A 20318-nucleotide genomic window follows, 5' to 3' on the forward strand; every position below is an offset into this window, starting at 1 on the left:
CAATATTTATTAAATCTTTTTCAAAGTATTAGGCCTCTGTGTAAAAAATCTCTCTAAATATGTGTTAAAATTTTATATATAAAAATTATACATAATGAAAAAAAAGTTCTAACATAAACCTATTGACAGGTGGCGGTGCCAATTTTTTGAGAAACGACTAGGTAAGAAAGACACAACTGCCGACTGCAACTAAAGAAACGTGTATAGTACATGGTACTTTTTTATGGTGGCTATTGTTGTCAGATTAGATATTTTGCCCTGAACAAACCATCCTGAACCAATATAACGAAAAAAAAGTTGATAAACAATCGTACATCAAAAGGTACGGTTTTAGTACGATGTACGCTGCGTACAAAAAAGGTACGCAAGGGTCCAAAATAGTACGCAAATCCGTACTAAAAGGTACGATGGCAACACTGTATAAACAAGACAATTAATTCCGGCGAGTGCGTCATAGTCGTGAAGTTTTTAAAATGGAATTTACTGTAATGTCAGCAAGGTGCTTGTTTCTATGACACAGTAAGGTTAATATCGCATTATCAACTTAGCGTCCACTACCAATCAGCCAGCCTATTATGGATAGCTTTATCCATCTTTATCCACGTGATAAAATAACTGTCACTGTTTAACACCGTGGGAAAGAAAGTGACGGACACCGTTTTATCACGCTGTCACGTAGACAAGAACGACCATCATATCCGTACAGGTTTCCGTTATGGATTATCCTCTTAGTCGGTTTCTCGTTTCCTTGTTGTTTCGTACTGCATCCAATTATTTATAGTTTTCGAAATAGGTACTACGTCAGAAGGATTGGAAGTAAAACCATTTCTCGAGAATAACTAACAACACCTACCCATTTCTTTTTTTTTATTCGCTGGAGCAAATCTGTTGTTTTTACCATAAATATGTATGGTATTTAGGAATACGGTACATGACGTGTATACATAGGCCCTAGCCCTAGGTAACCGCTGAAAATCGTTCTTAAGGTGGATCGTATGCTTGTTTCCCACCGTCGTGTCAGTTTAACGACTACATATTACGCAGACGATATTTACGAAGACGCATTTGCAGAGACTACAGAAAGGTACTGGGTTGGCTGTATTGTCTATGTGTTTGGATAAATATAAATACCTACCCAGTTAATAAAAATATAAGTTGTCTCCTTAAAATATTTAATCCCATTCTAATTTTTATAACATACTCGTGTCCACACTCAAAAAAATATGTTAAATATAAATGTTTAAAAGTACCTATTATTCACCATACTTACCCTTTAAATATATGTTCACAATTAAGCGAATCGAATTTAATAGTTATTTGTACAACAAGAGATCAAAGTTTGATATTTCTTCGAGTGCTTATTTTGAGTCCCGTGCAAGCGAAAGATTCTATACTAGATTTATACTAATTTAGAATCTTGAGCGTAGTAAGGGACTCAAAAGCGCACGGGATATAAATAACTTTGATCTCGTGTAGTTCACAAAACTTTTCACCTCAGCAGTGAGAACATATTAGAGAACCCGAAAAATGTATTCCTTCTTCACCACTTACCTATTCACTCATGTTTTCTTAAGATATACCAAGAATAAAGGTTTCACCTCAGCACTCGAACAAGGGTACTTTGCTACTTAAAAACAGTGAGCCAAACTGAGTGAGCAAAATCGCATTTTGCTCATTTTGTCTCACTCAGTGAGCAAAATGCGATATTGCTCACTGTTTTTAAGTAGCAAAGTACCCTTGGTCGAGCTGCTGAGGTGAAAAAAAATTAACACAGTTTGATCAATGACAATACTTCTGGTGTTTGTTGTAAAAAGGTCAAAAATTAAAATTTATCATGATAGTAAGTCAAAAACTTGAAACGTCTAGGTTAATTTGAAATTACAGTTGATAAGTCAGATTAGGCAAGTATTTACATAGGTATTAATTATTATTTACTGTTACGGACATTATAATTCGGTGAAACAAACAATGTCTTTCTTGCTCGCCAAGTTTCTTCGCTCTGTAATGTAATTGGGTAATTTAAATTCTTAACAATGATATAATATTAATTAATTCTTAAATTTATAATTTCATATGTCATTAATTAGTTGCTAATCCATCAAAGTCCAATTGTACATATACTTAATTACGTCACGTTTAAACACATAATAAAATTACAATGAATACTACGGAACTATATATGAAGAACGAATTTAAGATTTTACAATGATATTTGGGCGTTTTTTTTTTGTTGTCCCCTACACTTTTTTTTTCAAATTTGGGATTTTTTATGTTATTTCTATTCAGAATCACGAGCTCTTTCTATCCTAATAGAAGAAAAAATGTGTCCTAAGGTTTTTATTTCCAGTACGTCACCATTTTTCATAGACTTTGTATGGCGGTCGCGGAATGGAAAGATCGAAAAATGTATGGAAGTTTTGGGACACTTTTTTTCTCCTATTAGGATAGAAAGAGCTCGTGATTCTGAGTAGAAATAACATAACAAATTTGAAAAAAAAGTGTGGGGGACAACAAAAAAAACGCCCATTTGTATTAAGTACGCAAAATGACAAAAAACCGCACCTGTATACTTTAAAACTTAAACAAACAACTAACTCTAACTATTAAAATTACATTATAACATGTTTTTATATGACAGCTGTGCTCCTAGTGTCCATGACAGCGAGCTCGTTGGCCGCACTCACGATGGTCTGAGCGATGTTCTTCGGCGGCAGTCCGTACTGCTTGAATATGAACTTATAGCTGTAGTTCTTCGCACCCACCACGCGCACCGCGTGCCGAAGAATGGTGCACGTGCGTGATATGTTCCCGGCCTTTCTTTCTGCAGCTACGTATCTAAATCAAAAGGAAGAATAGAACGATAAGGTTGACAGTTAAGACTCATTACCAATAACACAAGTAAATGAAATACGAGTACCTAGCTTAAGTTTAACGTCCTATCTCCTATCTTGTAAGTGTAGGTAGGTACTCTGTGCAATTACTCAGTTGTAACGAAATAACGTTTTTTCTAACGATTGCCACCATGAAACAAATGTGATACCCTTGGTTTCCATAATTTCACCTGCACTAATTTCATTTGCCAATCAAAAAGTTCCCACTTACGCCGGACACCTCTGCAGTCGCGGTATCAGCTCCTTTTTCTTCAGCAACAACAAAGCATTCCTTATAGAAGCCGCGGCGACCACGGACGGGTACTCGGGGCAGAGGCTCTTGTTGACCATCATCCCGCAGAGGCAAAGGAACGTGGTGGCCACTTCGATCTCGCCAGGCCGTTCTTTGTTGCACCACCAAGCGAAATACCAGAGGTAGTCTTGGGGCACTATTGGTTGGCGCGGAAATTTCTGCAATGTTTCAATAATAATTAACTAACTACTTATACAGAGTGGCCCATTTAGATTGGTCAGTATGGGGAAATCTGAAACTATAAGACATACGACGATCTCTTCTTAGGAACCATGTCATCGATTTTAACAAGAAAAACTACATACATAAAAAAAAATTTAAAATGTATTGAAAAAAAACACCGGCCAAGTGCGAGTCGGACTCGCGCACGGAGGGTTCCGCACCATCAACAAAAAATAGAGCAAAACAAGCAAAAAAAAACAAGCAAAAAAACGGTCACCCATCCAAGTACTGACCCCGCCCGACGTTGCTTAACTGCGGTCAAAAATCACGTTTGTTGTATGGGAGCCCCACTTAAATCTTTATTTTATTTTGTTTTTAGTATTTGTTGTTATAGCGGCAACAGAAATACATCATCTGTGAAAATTTCAACTGTCTACTATCACGGTTCGTGAGATACAGCCTGGTGACAGACGGACGGACGGACGGACGGACGGACGGACAGCGGAGTCGTAGTAATAGGGTCCCGTTTTTACCCTTTGGGTACGGAACCCTAAAAATGGTGGTCATTTCGAAAACTTACTAAAATAAATTAAAGGATATGAAAACTGCATTTTATTCATTTTAGACATCATGTTTCATAGTAACATTTACTGCTTAAGACCTAGACACAATCGATATCTAAATAGAAATAATTTTAGTTTTATTTTTCAAAACGTCCGGGTTCGATTCCCGAGCTGATACACATTTTTTTTAAATGTATGAATGCAGTTTTTCTTGTTACTAAAATCGATGACATGGTTCCTAATATAACAAACAGATTAAAATTAAAGAAGGTATATTGGGCTGGGATAAATGCGGATCAGCGTGTGGATAAACAATTTATTATCAAGCGATTTTTTTGCGAGCGATACTAATATTGATATTATAGGGAAATAGTAGATATTATATTATACCAAAGGAATTTAATATTATAGGAGCGCGTGGGCTCCTTAAGGAGCTTGGTAAGCGGTTAAGGGAGGCAACAGGGGACTCTCGCGCAGGCAGCTTTCTCGCGCAAAGGATTGCCATCGCTATACAGCGCGGGAATGCTGCCTGCGTGATGGGCACCTTGCCGAGGGGCCTAGGGTTAGAAGGTAGGTTTTAGGGTTTTTTTTATTTGGTTTAGTTTTAGTTATTTTATTTTATAAGGTACTTAAGTATTAAGTTTGTACTATTTACGTTAAATAAACGTTTTGTTACTGGAAAATAGTTATTTGTACAACAAGAGATCAAAGTTTGATCTTTTTTCGAGTGCTTATTTTGAGTTCCGTGCAAGCGAAAGATCCTATACTAAAAAGCCCATTTATTCCATAACCAAAAAAAAAATTAACTTAACATATCAACTTAAAGGTAGGTAAATTAAAATATATTTTAAGTAAATCATTTTGTACACTTAACCTAGTATTTATAAACTATAAAATTTGGTTAGGACCCCTCACGGGTAAAGGCCTCCTCCAGCTCTTGCCATCTTTTTCTGTCTTGTGCAGTGTTGGGCCAATCCTTATCTATGTCGAGGAGTTCATCTGACCACCTGGCGTTTGGTTTGCCGTGTCTTCTTTTGCCGTCTGGCCCTTTCCACAAAGTGGCCACTTTTGTCCATCTTTTGGCGTGCATTCTAGCTACATGGCCGGCTCATTTCCATTTGGACTTTAGACTGTATTCTAACGCATCTATAATTTTGGTCCTATCTCTAATAACACTATGTCTTATCTTGTCCTTTAGTTTTATTTTCAGAATATTGCGTTCGATAGCCCTTTGGCAACATCTAATTTTGTTTTTTGCTTCTTCGGTGTATTTCCATGTTTGACTGCCGTATGTCATAGTTGGGAGTAGGCAAGAGTCTATTACTACCTTTTTCAATTTAAGTGGGAGACTGCTCTTTAGAACTTCTTTTTTACTCCAAAACATATTCCAAGTTTTCTTAATTCTTCGATCTATCTCTTCTAAGTTGTTTGATGCGTTGAAAGATAATTGTTTACCTAAGTCCACGAAGCTTTTTACGTATTCAATCTCTGTGTTTTCTATGATAATCGGTGTTTCCTTGAAGTTTGTCATCAATTTTGTTTTTTGTAAATTGAGTTCCAGACCAATTTGTTTGCTAGCTGTACTTAGTGATGAGATCATGTACTGCAGATTTCTCGCTGTTTCGGCAACTAGCACGATGTCGTCAGCGAAGCAGAGATGTGTAAGCTCCTGTAGTGACATTCTTATGCCTCTGTTTTTCCAATTTAAGCTCTTCGTTATTTGTTCCAGGACGATTATAAATAAGGTCGGAGAGAGCGGGTCGCCCTGTCGTACTCCTCTCTCTATTTTTATTTCAGGACCGGTATTTTCAAGCTTGACTCTACTTCTGCAATTTTCATAGATGTTTTTAATTATGTCTATGTATGTAGGGTGAACTTTTGCTGTAATCATAGAATTCCATATTGCTTCGTGGTCGATAGAGTCAAAAGCTTTTTGATAGTCGATAAAGCCAAAATAGAGTGGTCTCCTGAATTCTGAATATTTTTCTATGAGTTGCTCTACTACCTGCAGGTGATCGATTGTACTGAAACCTTTTCTGAAACCTGCCTGCTCTACGCCGAGATAGGCCTCTACTTGTGGTGTTATTCTTGACTGTAATCCTGCTGAAAAAAGTTTGTAGAGACTGGACATTAAGCTTATTGGGCGGTAATTTGAAATTTCGGTAGGGTCTCCTTTCTTGTAGATAATAGTTATGTTTGATTCAGTCCATTCATGTGGTACTTTTTTTGTGTGTAGTATTTTGTTAAAAAGCATAGATAAGGGTGTGAGTATGAATGGACAGCTAGCCTTTAATAAGTCATTTGTTATACCATCTGGCCCAGGACTTTTCCTTGGTTTCAGTTTATTTATAAGCTGAAGTATTTCCTTTTCCTCGAAGCTTTTGATTGGACAATGGTGTGTTTCTGGTTCGTTGTTTTCGGGAATTTCCTGTTTATTTTCCATAGAGGTTGATCGTCTTTTCTTGTATAGGTTTTTATAGTATTGAGTTGCAATTTCTTGAATGTCTAGTCTATTTTCTGTGTCCGTAGAGTTGGACTTTAATTTCGATATCCACTTTTTACTTTTATTCAGCTCTTTGTATGCTCTCTTCATGCTTCCAGATGTTGATAGGTGTTTTTCGAGTGTTAATATTCTATGTTGGTTATATTCATGTTTAATGTTTTTGTTTACTTTTTTATATAGCATTTTTAGTGTTGTCTTGTCTTCTTTCGTAAGCGGTTTTTTATTCTGCAAGTCATGTCTGTGTTTTATTAAATTTTTAGTTTCTGTTGATATTATGGACGATTTTTCTTTACTATTCTTAGTTGTAGAGCTTGATACACTGGATAGTATGCATTTTGTTATTTTTTCATATAGTTCCTGGGTCGTTTCTTCCATAGCATTGTATATTATTTCTTCAATGTTTTCTTGTAATTTCTTTTTGTACCGAGTGCTTTCTTCTTCGTTTTTAAAAATATGTGGCAGGGGCGTTTGAAATTTTCTTCGATTAACTTTCTGCTTTGATAGTATCACTGTTGCGCGTAGAAGACGGTGGTCCGACGGAAATTTCGGTGTTAAGACTTCATAGTTTCTAATAGTTTTCGGATGAGTAGTTAAAATGTAATCTATTTCATTTTTAGTATTTTTGTCCGGCGATATCCATGTCCATCGTTGTTTTATGTTTTTATGGAATAAGGTGTTAACTATCGTAAGTTTGTTTTCTGTAGCGAACTGTATAAGTCTGTGTCCTCTCTTGTTTCTTACTCCTGATCCGTAGTCTCCTGTGATAAAGTTCTCTTCTTTTTTCGGTGTACCAATAATCGCATTAAAATCCCCGATTATAAATTGTTTTTTCTCAGAAATCAATTGCGCTTTCTCGATAGTATGGTAAAACGTTTCTGTGTCTTCATCAGAAGAGGTACTAGTGGGCGCGTGGACTTGTATAATGGATATTGATTCGTGTTCAAATCGTAGATTTAGTACAGCGACTCTCTCCGAGAGACCCAGAAAGCTTATTATGTTTGTTTTGTACTTTTTTCGTAAAAGAAATCCGACTCCTAGGTGGCCCTGTGTTTCGCCGTAATAACAAAATATATGTGTTTCATCTTCTTCTATACTGTAGCCTTGCCTTCTAATTTCTGATAGTCCAATTATGTCGTAATTAATTGTTTCAATAGCGTTTTTGAATTCTAACATTTTTTCTGTTGATGCTAATGTTCTTGTGTTGTAGGTGCAAATTAATAAACAGTTCTCTTGTTTTGTACTTCTTTTTAAAGCTGGAGGGTTGTGGTCTGACGATCCCGCGGTGACCAGCCGTATTGGGACCGGGTTGTTGTTTTGATTGGTATATACTTGTGATGACGTTGTAGTTGTAGGGTTGGAGGGGGCCTCTAATCTTCATGACTCTTCATTTCGTACTACGTAGGACATCATTGAGTTTTGTGACGTTTTATATTTTTTGTGAGTTTGAGTTGTTTGTTTTTCTCTATTTATACTGGATTCCTCATGAAATACATTTGGTGGGGTCTGGGGGGAGAGTAGTCTTTTATTATTAGTTGTTTCGTTTTTGTTTTGTTTTACTATAAGCCTGTCATAGCGTATGTAGGCTATATTTCCTTTTTCCGTCTCTTTTTGTTGCTGTATTTTAAGTTCTTCTCTGATTTTTAATATATTAGCCGGGAATTCTTCTTTCAAGTAGATGTTCGTTCCATTCAGTTTATTTTTGTTTTGAAGAACTTTTATTTTTTTACCTAGTGTTGTAAATACTACAGATATTGGCCTGCAGTGCGAACTTTTCCTGCCCATTCTCCTTACGGATTGAAGTTCGGAATCCTGTATATGTACTGTTATAGTCTTGTTTATTATGTCTAGTATTTTGTCCTGTAACTGAAAATATGTTTTTTTCGTTCTCTTCAACTCCGTAGAATATAAGGTTACGCTGTACACTGTTTTTTTCTAGCATGTAAAGTCTTTTTTCTTGGTTTTCTATTTTTAATCGTAGGTTTCCTAGATCGTCGTTCAGTTGTTCGAATTTTAAATCCATGTGGCTTGTTATAGATGCGGTTATTTTGACTTCCATTTGGTTGATTTGCGAAACTTGTTCATTTAATTTTGTAAATTTTTGATTCATATCCGTTTTCATTTCCATAAGTAACTTTTGCAGCTCTCCCATGTCGTTGGTTTTGGTGCTAGTGCTTCCACCTGTCATGTTTTATTTGTACTACTAAGGTCGTGAGGTAGTGTTGACGCAAGCTTTGATTTGTCTAGCTTGGATCGTTGTCGGCCGTGCGAGGTCCTGTTGTAGTTCAAGCGATAGATTGTAGATGGCGCTTAGATCAAAAAATCGCGTATTCGGTGACGAAGGCAGGTCGTCGGTTTATGATAACGGTTTCTTTGTTTCTCGTAAAGTTAGGTTATTTTGTAATTCACTTTTCTTTCATATGTCTTTTAAAACGAACGATATTCGCATTTGGTAAAATGTCACTTCACGTATGATTTTTTATTAGTTTACACAAAAATATCACTCACGTTAACCGAAAAAAGTCACTGTTCGTGTGTCACTGATTTTGTGTTATTTTACATCTAATAGTCTAGTTTGTGTTTACACTTTTATTTTATATGAAGAACTAAAGTACAATGTCACTTTTTATGGTCTTTTTGTTCGTAATTTTACACTTCTTCATTTCGAAAACTTAATATAAACACAGAGCCGATGTAAACAGTGCGACTACAGCGCCACCTCCCGACTACAGCGCCACCTCCCGTGAGCGTAGTAAGGGACTCAAAAGCGCACGAGATGTAAATAACTTTGATCTCGTGTAGTTCACAAAACTTTTCTCCTCAGCAGTGAGAACATATTAGAGAACCCGAAAAATGTATTCCTTCTTCATCACTTACCTATTCACTCATGTTTTCTCAAATATACCAACAATTAAGTTTTCACCTCAGCAGCTCGAACAAGGGTACTTTGCTACTTAAAAATAGTGAGCAAAATCGCATTTTGCTCACTGAGTGAGCAAAATCGCAATTTGCTCATTTTGTCTAATAATTTTGTTTTTAAGTAGCAAAGTACCCTTGTTCGAGCTGCTGAGGTGAACATTAAAATGTACTGCTTCCGGCAAGACTCGAACTTGAGACCTTTCGGAACACCGGTACTATCGCTCTCAACCAACTGAGCTACGAAAGTTTACCAGTACTTTTTGTTTTACACGTATATATTTATTTTAAATTTTCAAAATATATACAAATATATATTTTAAATTTTATGATATATAAGTTTAATTTCGTGTTTAATATTACACTTTCCTAGTTTTTTTTACTATTAAAATAGTTTTTTACGATACAAGTGCGGAAAGTAGGAAATTTGCAACGAGTGGTGAAATGGTGATAGGATAGATGAATTAAACCACGACCAAAGGAATTTAATCGACATTGATAATTAAATCGATATGAGTTGCGAATTACCTATTCGCACGTGTATATTGTACGTTTTACAGTAATAAATAGCCATTTAAATTTTCGACATAAGCACGGAAAATGCTTATTCCCGCACTACTGCGGGAAAGTAGCACCATATGTACCCTGTAATAGTTATTTGTTTTACAAGGGGGCAAAGTTGTTGTTTAACCGCTCGTGCTAATATTGATACCTGAGCAAGCGAAAGATTCCAAAATTGAACCACGAGCGTAGCAAGTGGTTCGAAAAATGAAATCTTGGCCGTTGCGAGGGTTTCAAAGCACGAGGGTTAAACAAAATTTGCTCCCAAGTGAAACACAAAATCTTTTACCACACCAACCCGAAGAAAATATAATAAACTAAGATATCAAACCAAATCAAATCCAAATAATTGTTATTAAATATTAATCATTTAAAAGTCAATTCTATCAGCAAACATAAGAAAACAACTCAAAATTTGCATTTGATTACTTTGCCTCACATGTGAATAAAATGGAACTTTGCCAACAGTTTTTGAACAATCAAGGGAGCCTTTACCAGTTGGTGTGGTGAAAAAGTATAAACAGTAGGTAGATACCACATACCAATCTAAGCAATATGACTTTCTCCGCCTCCCACAGCCTCTGCTTCGTGAAGGTATGGTTTCCGTATTTGACAAGCTTGGACGCAGGCGTGAACGGCCCGTGGAGCTTGGACGCGATCCAGTACGCGGCCGCCGCCACCAGATGCATGTTCTCCGGCGTCACGTTGCCCATGGCCAGCACCGCGTCCAGGTACCACACCGCCGTCTGAATGGTGGCTGGGTTGCCGTCTATGCCCTAAGTTTAATTCAAATGTCAATAAGGAAAGAATTATCACTATATGACACTTATTTCGAACTATTACAAGTACTATTTAAACAAATACGGAGTTGTATTTCATAAAACGAAACACTTATAGAATACCATAAAGGATGAAACGTTAGAAAGGCCCGGGTCCGAGCCGATTTATCCGACACTGTTTTCTATAGAAAGCATCACGTGATCACCGGTCGCCTGTCATAGAAAATGAAGAGTCGGTTGCCTCGGTCCGGACCCGCGCCGTTCTAACGTAAGACATCCTTATGTGTTTCGTAGAGCATGATTAACTGTGTATAGGAAATTATACTTAATTTTATAAACGCAACATATGGTACATTTTTAGGGTTCCGTAGCCAAATGGCAAAAAACGGAACCCTTATAGATTCGTCATGTCTGTCTGTCTGTCTGTCCGTCTGTCCGCCGTATGTCACAGTCACTTTTCTCCGAAACTATAAGAACTATACTGTTGAAACTTGGTAAGTAGATGTATTCTGTGAACCGCATTAAGATTTTCACACAAAAATAGAAAAAAAAACAATACATTTTTGGGGTTCCCCATACTTAGAACTGAAACTCAAAAATTTTTTTTTCATTAGACCCATACGTGTGGGGTATCTATGGATAGGTCTTTAAAAATGATATTGAGGTTTCTAATATCATTTTTTTCTAAACTGAATAGTTTGCGCGAGAGACACTTCCAAAATGGTAAAATGTGTGTCCCCCCACCCTGTAACTTCTAAAATAACAGAATGATAAAACTAAAAAAAATATATGATGTACATTACCATGTAAACTTCCACCGAAAATTGGTTTGAACGAGATCTAGTAAGTAGTTTTTTTTTAATACGTCATAAATCGCCTAAATACGGAACCCTTCATGGGCGAGTCCGACTCGCACTTGGCCGCTTTTTTATTTATTTATGGTACTTACGTTAATATTCATCAGCCAGTTGATAACGCACGCTCTCGTCTCACTCTTAACCCGCGGGAGGGCCACTGGTTTCGTTTCGGCTTGTAGAAGGTATGATAGAATTTCACCCGTATATTCTCTGTCCATGCTAGCCATGTATGATTTTTGTACTGTAAATTAAATGACACAACACTTGAATAGTAATGCACCCATTAACATTAAGTACCTAACAATTAAAAAGGACATAAATAAGAAATGTATTTAGAAAACGAATATTCAATCATTTTAGTAACATAGTTACATACATAAATCAGGTGACTGCATCCTCTCACGAATTGTTTGATTGAAAACACTTTCAACCCTTTCCGGACTTTCCAGTGGTGTTAAACCTTGTAACTCTATACTATGAGGTCTTTTCAAGCTTCGCTTTATATTCTTTACCCTGGCTGGAACTAATGTATTAAGAGCCGAGGTACTTGCTGATATCCACTTCTTATTAGCAAGGCCATCTTTATCAGTGAAATGTATTTCCTTTTCGTATGTATCATTTTCCTCATCACTGCTAACAATAATGACACTCGGCTCTGATATTATGCTCTTATCATCTTGGTAAGCAACAAAAGTGTTGTAGAAATCTTCACAACCCCGTCGCACAGTTACAAATTTAGTGTCATTTTGAAAAGGACTCCTTGGTCTATTGACAACGCTTTTGTTTTTTGAATTGCTTGGGCCAGCCATGCAGAACAAATTTAAAGATGGCACATTATGATTGAGTGCATTAGGGCCCGATAAAGTATTCAACGGTGGTCTCTCGCTTAATTTATTCAGCAAGTGGTTCGGCAGAGCTGGCAGAGGTGCCAAGGGTAGAGGAATCCTTGTTTTTGGTTTTAAATTTTCTTTGTCTTGATCCATATTCACACTTCACTTCACTTTTAATTTTATTCTCGTTTAATTCTTTTGTCTTTTTTGCACTTAGGCACGACCAGCGCGACCGTTAATATGTTTAAGCTGAAGATAAATTATGCCGGGTAGGTACATAAACATCTCACAACGGGTTTAAACTACCCTCTATACTTCTCTTACAAATGCACGTATAACAGGTATAACGGACTGGATCGTATGGCAAGATATTTTTTGTGGCTTTACTTATAGATTATTATTGAGAAGATCATTAGGGGAAGTCCGGGCATAGTGAACACCTTTACCTTTGACTTGACATAACAGAAAAATGTAACGAGGAAGGAATGAAAAAAGTATCAATAATAAGTCTTTATTTAACTAGTAGTTCGCCCCGAACTGAGAACTCGCGGTTCGCCAAAAATATCAATTGAATGCAGTCGTCAAAGGATTGAAAACCGCGTACGATTTTTTGCAAGATCTGTGGAGCCCTTAACTGATACTGTATCTGTGGTAAGCCGAAATATTTCCTGTCAAATGTCAAATACCTATATTATGTTTATTTTATTTTATTTTTATCTTGCTAACTATTTCAAAATGGTAAATTTAAAAACGATATTATAAAAGTGTAAGCCGAGCACTTTCATTTGATACCAAACTCGACCATACTTTCTTGCAAATAAAATGACCAGAATAGCAAGACACCTCACAAACAGCTTTTTGGCCTTCTAAGCTCTTCTAGCTCAATAACCCTTTGAACGAGCCTGATCATAATTTAATGACTAAAATATAATGCCCTCGACTACACGTTTACCCAATTTCATTTAAATTACAACAAATTTACTTAAGTTATTGTGTATCAAACTATCTTCTGACAGTTCAGCTTAAAAACATCGAAATGCCGGGACGTGCCGCTAGCCAGCCGCGTGTTCAAAGTTGAATGTAAGAACTTCGCTTCGCTTCGCTTCGCTCGCTCGTTCGATAATCTTTTAATTTAAAACAACACTAGCCTGCAATGTTTAACAGTTGCTGCAATTTTGAACAAAACGTAAAAAAAGATATTTTATTCGCTTTGCCCAGGGTGCCGGGCAAAGTGAAACTGGCCCCCGGGCAAAGCAAATATTACTCATAAAATCTTAGTGAACTTAATAACTAAGTGAAAATTAATCAACATAAGATCATTTCAATAATATTAATTAGAAAAAGCTGTCACAAGTAACTTTTGATATATTTTCACTGATTTCATAAGCATAAGTCTTCACGGCATTTCTGAAGACATTTTAACACAGCGAATCCACGTTCTGATAGCCATTTCTATGACGTCTGTTAGCCAGGAGCTATTATCGATCTTTTTTTGATATTTATATACCATCTGTAACAAAATATTTTCATAAAAAAAAATCCTAATAAATTCAAAGTGAACACGCTATCCGCTTTGCCCGATCCACTTTGCCCATTCAGTCAGTTAAAGAAATTAAGAATTTAAAAAAAATAACCGTTGGATTGTTTTAAAAGAAATGCGTTGTAAAAGGAAGATACTTTAATAAGCAATAGAAGCATCTTGAATTAAAATTCGAGATAATTACTGTGACAAAATAACATACAATGTACTTACCTTTCAAAACCGACGACGCTCACAGCGACCGCTCCCTGTGACGCTTGCCGCTCATAGAGCGAAGGATTCCGAACATCATATAGGCGCGTGGTGCGACAAAGTCGAATAGTTAGGATTGGGAGCCCGAATTCGCTTTGCCTGGGGTGTTCGCTTTACCCGGACTTCCCCTACATTAAATTTAACATCAACGTACGAGGGGTATTCAAAATATTCTCGGTATGAGAATGAAAACAAACAAGTACGAAAAGTTTGATATTTTTATTTTTCAATATACTCCCCCCCTATGTTCATACACTTAAAAAATCGATCAATTATTTTTTTTAATCCCTCGTAAAAATATTTTTTATCTTTCGTGTAAAAATGCTCCTCCACTGCCGCCTTCAATGCTTCATCGTCAGAAAATTTATTTCCATGCAGATCCTTTTTAAGATTGGGGAGCAAAAAGAAGTCGCTGAGGGCTAAGTCCGGACTATACGGTGGGTGAGTAACAGTTTTAAACCCACATTCAACAATAGCTGCCTTGGCAATATGAGCAGTATGGACGGGGGCGTTGTCATGCAGAAGCAGAATACCTTTGGTTAACTTTCCTCGCCTCTTTTCTTTAATTACATCCTTTAATTGACGTAGAATGTTAGCGTAGTACTGTCCTGTGATATTTACACCTTTTTCTTTATAATCGATTAGTAATACTCCTTCACAATCCCAAAATATCGTGGCCATGACCTATGCCAGCTGAAGGGATGACCTTGAACTTCTTGGGATGAGCTGAACCCTTAATGTGCCACTGCATGGACTCTTGTTTACTCTCTGGGTCATAATGATGAACCCAGGTTTCATCTCCAGTAACTATTCTTTGCAGCACCTCATCAGGATTTTCACCGCACAGGTCAATAAAATCGGAACAACAAGCTACACGCATGTCTTTTTGAAGCCGAGTCAGCATTCGCGGAACCCATCTTGCACTTACTTTTGACATATTAAGATGGTCATGTATAATATCATGTACGGTACCAATAGAGAGATTGGTTACTTGTGCTATAGATTTTACCTTCACTCGACCATCTTCCAATATAAGTTTTTCCACTTTATCAATATTTTCTTGTGAAGTAGCTACTACAGGCCGGCCAGGTCTAGGGTCATCTTCAATACTCTCCCTTCCGCGTTTAAACTCGCTTGACCACCAGTGTTGCCAGATGAAATCTGCAATATTCAGTAGAAAAAAAATCGTTTTAGCAGTAGATAGGGGAAAAAAGCAGTAGATTTAAAAAGTGATGTCTGCAATAGGTAAAATTGAAAAAAAAAATGCTCTGACCTGACGGCCTACCGCGAACCACGTTCGACGTGTTGCCTCTCTGTCGCACTTGTAAATTCGTACGTAAGTGTGACAGGGAGGTAACACGTCGAACGTGATTTGCGGTAGACCCTCAGACACCAACCTCCCATAGAAAATTTGTTTTATTTTTCCTTTTTCTGCTGACAAACTGGGCGTGATTGAGTAATTGAGTATAGCTGGCAAATCAAATTGTCAGTAACAGTAAAATGAAGAGTATCATTTTGTCTCTTACTTCTGTTATTATAATTAATAAATGAGCACAAGTTTTTTTTCTACTCATCATTCGCTTGCCCTTATCCCATTCATTTGGGGTCGGCGCAGCATGTTTTTTTCTTCCATACCTCTCTCTCGCCCGTCATCGTCATTTCATCATTCACTTGCGTTCGTTTCATATCATCTCTCACACAGTCCAGCCACCTTTTCCTCGGTTTTCCTCTCCCGTTAATTCCCTCCACATTCATTCGTAATACCTTTCTCGTCACATGACTCAGTCCATCATCTTTTCCTCGGTTTTCCTCTCCCGTTAATTCTCTCCACATTCATTCGTAATACCTTTCTCGTCACATGACTTTCATCCCTCCGCATCACATACCCATACCACGCTAGGCGATTCGCTTTTACTTTTTTTACTATGGGTGCAACTTTCAGGCTTCCTCTTATATACCATTCCTTATATCCTATCCATTATTGTCACACCACACATCCATCTTAACATTCTCATTTCCGCTACATGCAATCTCTTCTCATCCGTCACCTTTAGAGCCCAACACTCCATCCATACATGACGACAGGTCTTATGATGGTTTTATAAATTTTACCCCTCGTTTTCGAAAAATCAGTAGCTCACCAGCAAAAAGCAGTAGATCAGTAGATATTTTTAAAATCAGATAGATTTACTGCTTAATCAGTAGATCTGGCAACACTGTTGACCACTTTTGAATGGTAGATAAAGAAGGAGCAGACTCACGGTAAACACAATCCATTTCCTCTTTTATGTTTTTTTGATTTTTACCCTGTTTTGTCAAGAATTTTATCACGCATCGATGTTCTAATTTAGTTAACATTGTCAATTCGCACATGATGTTCATGTTTGTTCAGCAATTGCAGAAAAACAAAAGACCATCTCGGTTCGAATTATACTTTTTTTTAATGTCAATGAATAAACCTTAGCGGCCAGTAACGAAAGAAATTTTAGAAGAGGTCGTAAGATATCAATACCGAGAATATTTTGAACGCCCCTCGTACTTGTATCCTTAGTGTAAATTTCATTCGATAAAGTGTCATTTTGTATGAGATTTTCAGTTTCCAAAACGTCCCGCTTGGCGCACTGTTCAAAATCCTATACAAAAATAGACATAATGCAACGCAAACGCTCGTGACGCTATCGAATAAAATTTACTAATGTAAACTAGAGTCCAGAAGTACCGTAAAATGGGGTAAGTAGGGGCAAAATTTTTACATATGCAAACTGAATAGTGTAAAGTGTCATTCAATAGAACTTGCTAAGTATGTAAACAAAAGTTACTAGTAATTTGACATTCAGTGTCAATTATAGTATGGCGGTTTGTTTACATAGTTAACAAGTTCTATTGAATGACACTTTATATAATAAGTGTTCCGGACGTTTTGTATTTTAGTTTTTATTTTATTTTGGGTAGTTCCATTTCATAACTTTAACGATAAACAGGAAATCCCACCTCACCCCGTAGTCTCTCGTAATTGGGGTGAGATGGAATTTCATACAAAGGTGATTTTGGAAGATTGTTGGATCGATTTTTTTTATTAAGAATATTACTATAGCTCCATTTTAAATTGGAATAGGGTTAGTTGTTGATCAATGAAACACTAAAAGTTCAAGCCTTCCTATCTCTGGTGTTTTTAAAGTTATGAGTGTGATATTTCGTATGAAGATAAACAATTTATTTGGCTATCTTATGGCGTTCTTGGTTTCTACTTATTTTTAACAGTTTCTGTATTATAAAGCTTTTTTTGAAAAATGAGTTTTGTTTCATTGTGTACTTGTGCATGTTTTCAATGAAACACTCTAATTTTTACAGTGAAACAGATGTAATATATATAGTCTACCATGAAACATCCTTAATAAACATTGAAACGTTGTAATAAATAAGTTACATTAATACATACATCCTTTCAACCAATTAATGAGAAAGGAAAGGAGAAAATAGTGGAAGGCTGAAATTTGTTATTTAAAAGGTTTCCGAAATATGGAATCATTATAAGATTGCTGAAATATCTAAAAGCGAAAGACTTGTTTCATTGTACGCACACCTAAGTTTCATTGTGAATCGAAAATCTGGTCGGCACTTACGGCATGCTGCGAGAAAGGCGCCTTTTATGTCCACGGAGCATGATTGCCAACTAGGTGGACGCGGGAGGGTTTTAAGCATCTCCATGCTTGATATCATACACTTTCTTGCAACATAGTGTTTATAAACGACTGTTTCAATGTTAGATATGTGACCTTAACCTTGCCATCAATGAAACATTCAACATATAAACTATCCTATCTCAGCCATTTCTAAAGTTAAGTATCTTATATTTTGTCATATGACAGACAAATTATTTTCATGGTATTTTAGTTTCACAAATTTCGCACAGTCTTTAATTAATTAAAAAAATAATGAGTTTGTTTCATTGTGTACTAATACTGGTGTTCAGTCAACATCATGTTTCATTGTTTACTACATAAATATGTTTCATTGTGAGACTAGGGGGTGTTTTTTGAAACAATTAAAAAAAACTGCACCAAAGAGTGAAATAAATTTAAAAATATTTAGCACCAAAGTAACTTTAATACACATAGAACACAACAAAAAATTAAATAACGCCAAACTAGACTCTATATCTTGGTAAAAAATTGCGAAACATAAATGAAAAATATTACTTTTGTCGCACGAATTCACAATAACGTGCTCCTTCTCCGAGGCGCGCTCGCGTATTGAGGAGGTGCTGGGGGTCCCTGAGCCTGCCCTTGCTTGACAGACGGCACTAGCTGATAACACCAAGTTTCCGAGATATCGCAAAGTTTCACTGTGTACGATTGTTTCAATGTTCGACAAGTGACCCTACATTATTTTTGTAGCAGTAGCCTTAAAATTCCATCTCACCCCCCTTTCATCCCTTCTCTCCCCATTCATAACCCAACTCTCCCCGCGAACCCTACTTATCCCATTTTACGGTTTGAAAAAAAAATTTTTTTTGAACAGCCAAAACGGACGGATATGAATCTAGAATATATATTCTAGATGTACGATGCCATATAAACATTTAATTTTACAAGTATTTGATTTTGTTCAAAGCTGGGTGGGGTAAAGGTACATAAAAAATGAACATTATACAATAAAAATAAATATAATCTTAATCGCGATCACAACTGCCACTAAAATAAATAATACCTTAGTCTAATGGCTTAAACCTACGCTGTGTACTTTCACTTATCAAATGCTTCTGGTTTACTTTCTCATAGATTTAAGATTAAAGACAATTACAGTCAATTAAATTCACAGCAAAACATCATCATGCTCCAAATTAAAAAAAAAGCGGCCAAGTGCGAGTCGGACTCGCCCATGAAGGGTTCCGTATTTAGGCGATTTATGACGTATAAAAAAAAACTACTTACTAGATCTCGTTCAAACCAATTTTCGGTGGAAGTTTACATGGTAATGTACATCATATATTTCTTTTAGTTTTATCATTCATTAGAAGTTACGGGGGGGGGGACACACATTTTACCACTTTGGAAGTGTCTCTCGCGCAAACTATTCAGTTTAGAAAAAAAATGATATTAGAAACCTCAATATCATTTTTGAAGACCTATCCATAGATACCCCACACGTATGGGTTTGATGAAAAAAAAAATTTTTGAGTTTCAGTTCGAAGTATGGGGAATGTTTATTGTTTTTTTTTCTATTTTTGTGTTAAAATCTTAATGCGGTTCACAGAATACATCTACTTACCAAGTTTCAACAGTATAGTTCTTATAGTTTCGGAGAAAAGTGGCTGTGACATACGGACGGACAGACAGACGGACAGACAGACGGACAGACAGACAGACATGACGAATCTATAAGGGTTCCGTTTTTTGGCATTTGGCTACGGAACCCTAAAAAAGGAAACAAACAGTCAACTGACTAACGGCTTATTGCTCGAATTGTCAAAAATTAAGTCTTTTGTTTCTTTAAAAAAAATCTTGTTTAAATTTGGAACGGCGTCGGTGCTTCTGGGTCTATGACTTTCCCAGCAATAACAACCAAGTTGTCGAGGCGATCGATGATGAAGAACATGAAGGGTCGGTCGACGCTGAAGCGGCGGGGTTCCTTGATGCCGGACAATGGGATGTTCTTAAGAGACTCCTGGACCGCGTTAGATGCTGAAAAAGTAAATGTAACAAAAGGTTATGCGTGGTCACTTTGTGTGTAAGATTTGATTAGTAAGCTTCTTCTAAACTAATTTTACGAGATAATATAAAGAAAGAAATAAACGATGATGGAGCGTATCCATGCTTTAGCTAAAATAGAAAACTTAATTTTTTAGTATACTTGGTGATTGACAATTCGACAATTACTTTTGTACAAACACAAACAAATATTTAATTAATTTATTCTACAACAAAAGTCGAAGGAACACGAATTCAAGCATTCGTGCGAGCGAGGAAGTTCACTTCGTAACGTTTCGAAGAGACGCTAAAGCTGACAAGGCTTACAAGAGTTACAAGCATCTACATACCTGACATTTGTGACGCGGAAGTGTCCGTGTTGTCGACGCGAACCGCTACGTGCTGCACCAGCTCCTGTACGAATAGTCCCTCCGCTGAAGAAACACCCGACAGCTCGGCGTCGCGGCTGAAGATGCTGCTCACTC

General features: G+C 36.7%; 1 protein-coding gene and 1 long non-coding RNA gene across 2 annotated transcripts; both read right to left on the bottom strand.

Moving 5' to 3' along the window:
• Positions 1 to 2627: 2627 nt before the first annotated feature.
• On the bottom strand, positions 2628 to 11772 carry LOC134661771 (uncharacterized). Its single transcript, XM_063517956.1, has 4 exons — positions 11614 to 11772; positions 10428 to 10661; positions 3103 to 3341; positions 2628 to 2835 (listed from the first exon to the last, which is right to left on the bottom strand). The coding sequence occupies exons 1-4, from the start codon at positions 11746 to 11748 to the stop codon at positions 2628 to 2630; spliced, it is 816 nt and encodes a 271-aa protein (XP_063374026.1). The 5' UTR covers positions 11749 to 11772.
• A 7868-nt stretch (positions 11773 to 19640) lies between these two features.
• Positions 19641 to 20318, bottom strand: LOC134661479 (uncharacterized). The gene is made up of 2 exons (XR_010097959.1): positions 20184 to 20318; positions 19641 to 19827 (listed from the first exon to the last, which is right to left on the bottom strand). It is a non-coding gene; the product is annotated as an uncharacterized LOC134661479 (long non-coding RNA).

The sequence above is a fragment of the Cydia amplana genome, chromosome Z (genome assembly GCF_948474715.1).
Source record: "Cydia amplana chromosome Z, ilCydAmpl1.1, whole genome shotgun sequence".
NCBI lineage: Eukaryota > Metazoa > Arthropoda > Insecta > Lepidoptera > Tortricidae > Cydia > Cydia amplana.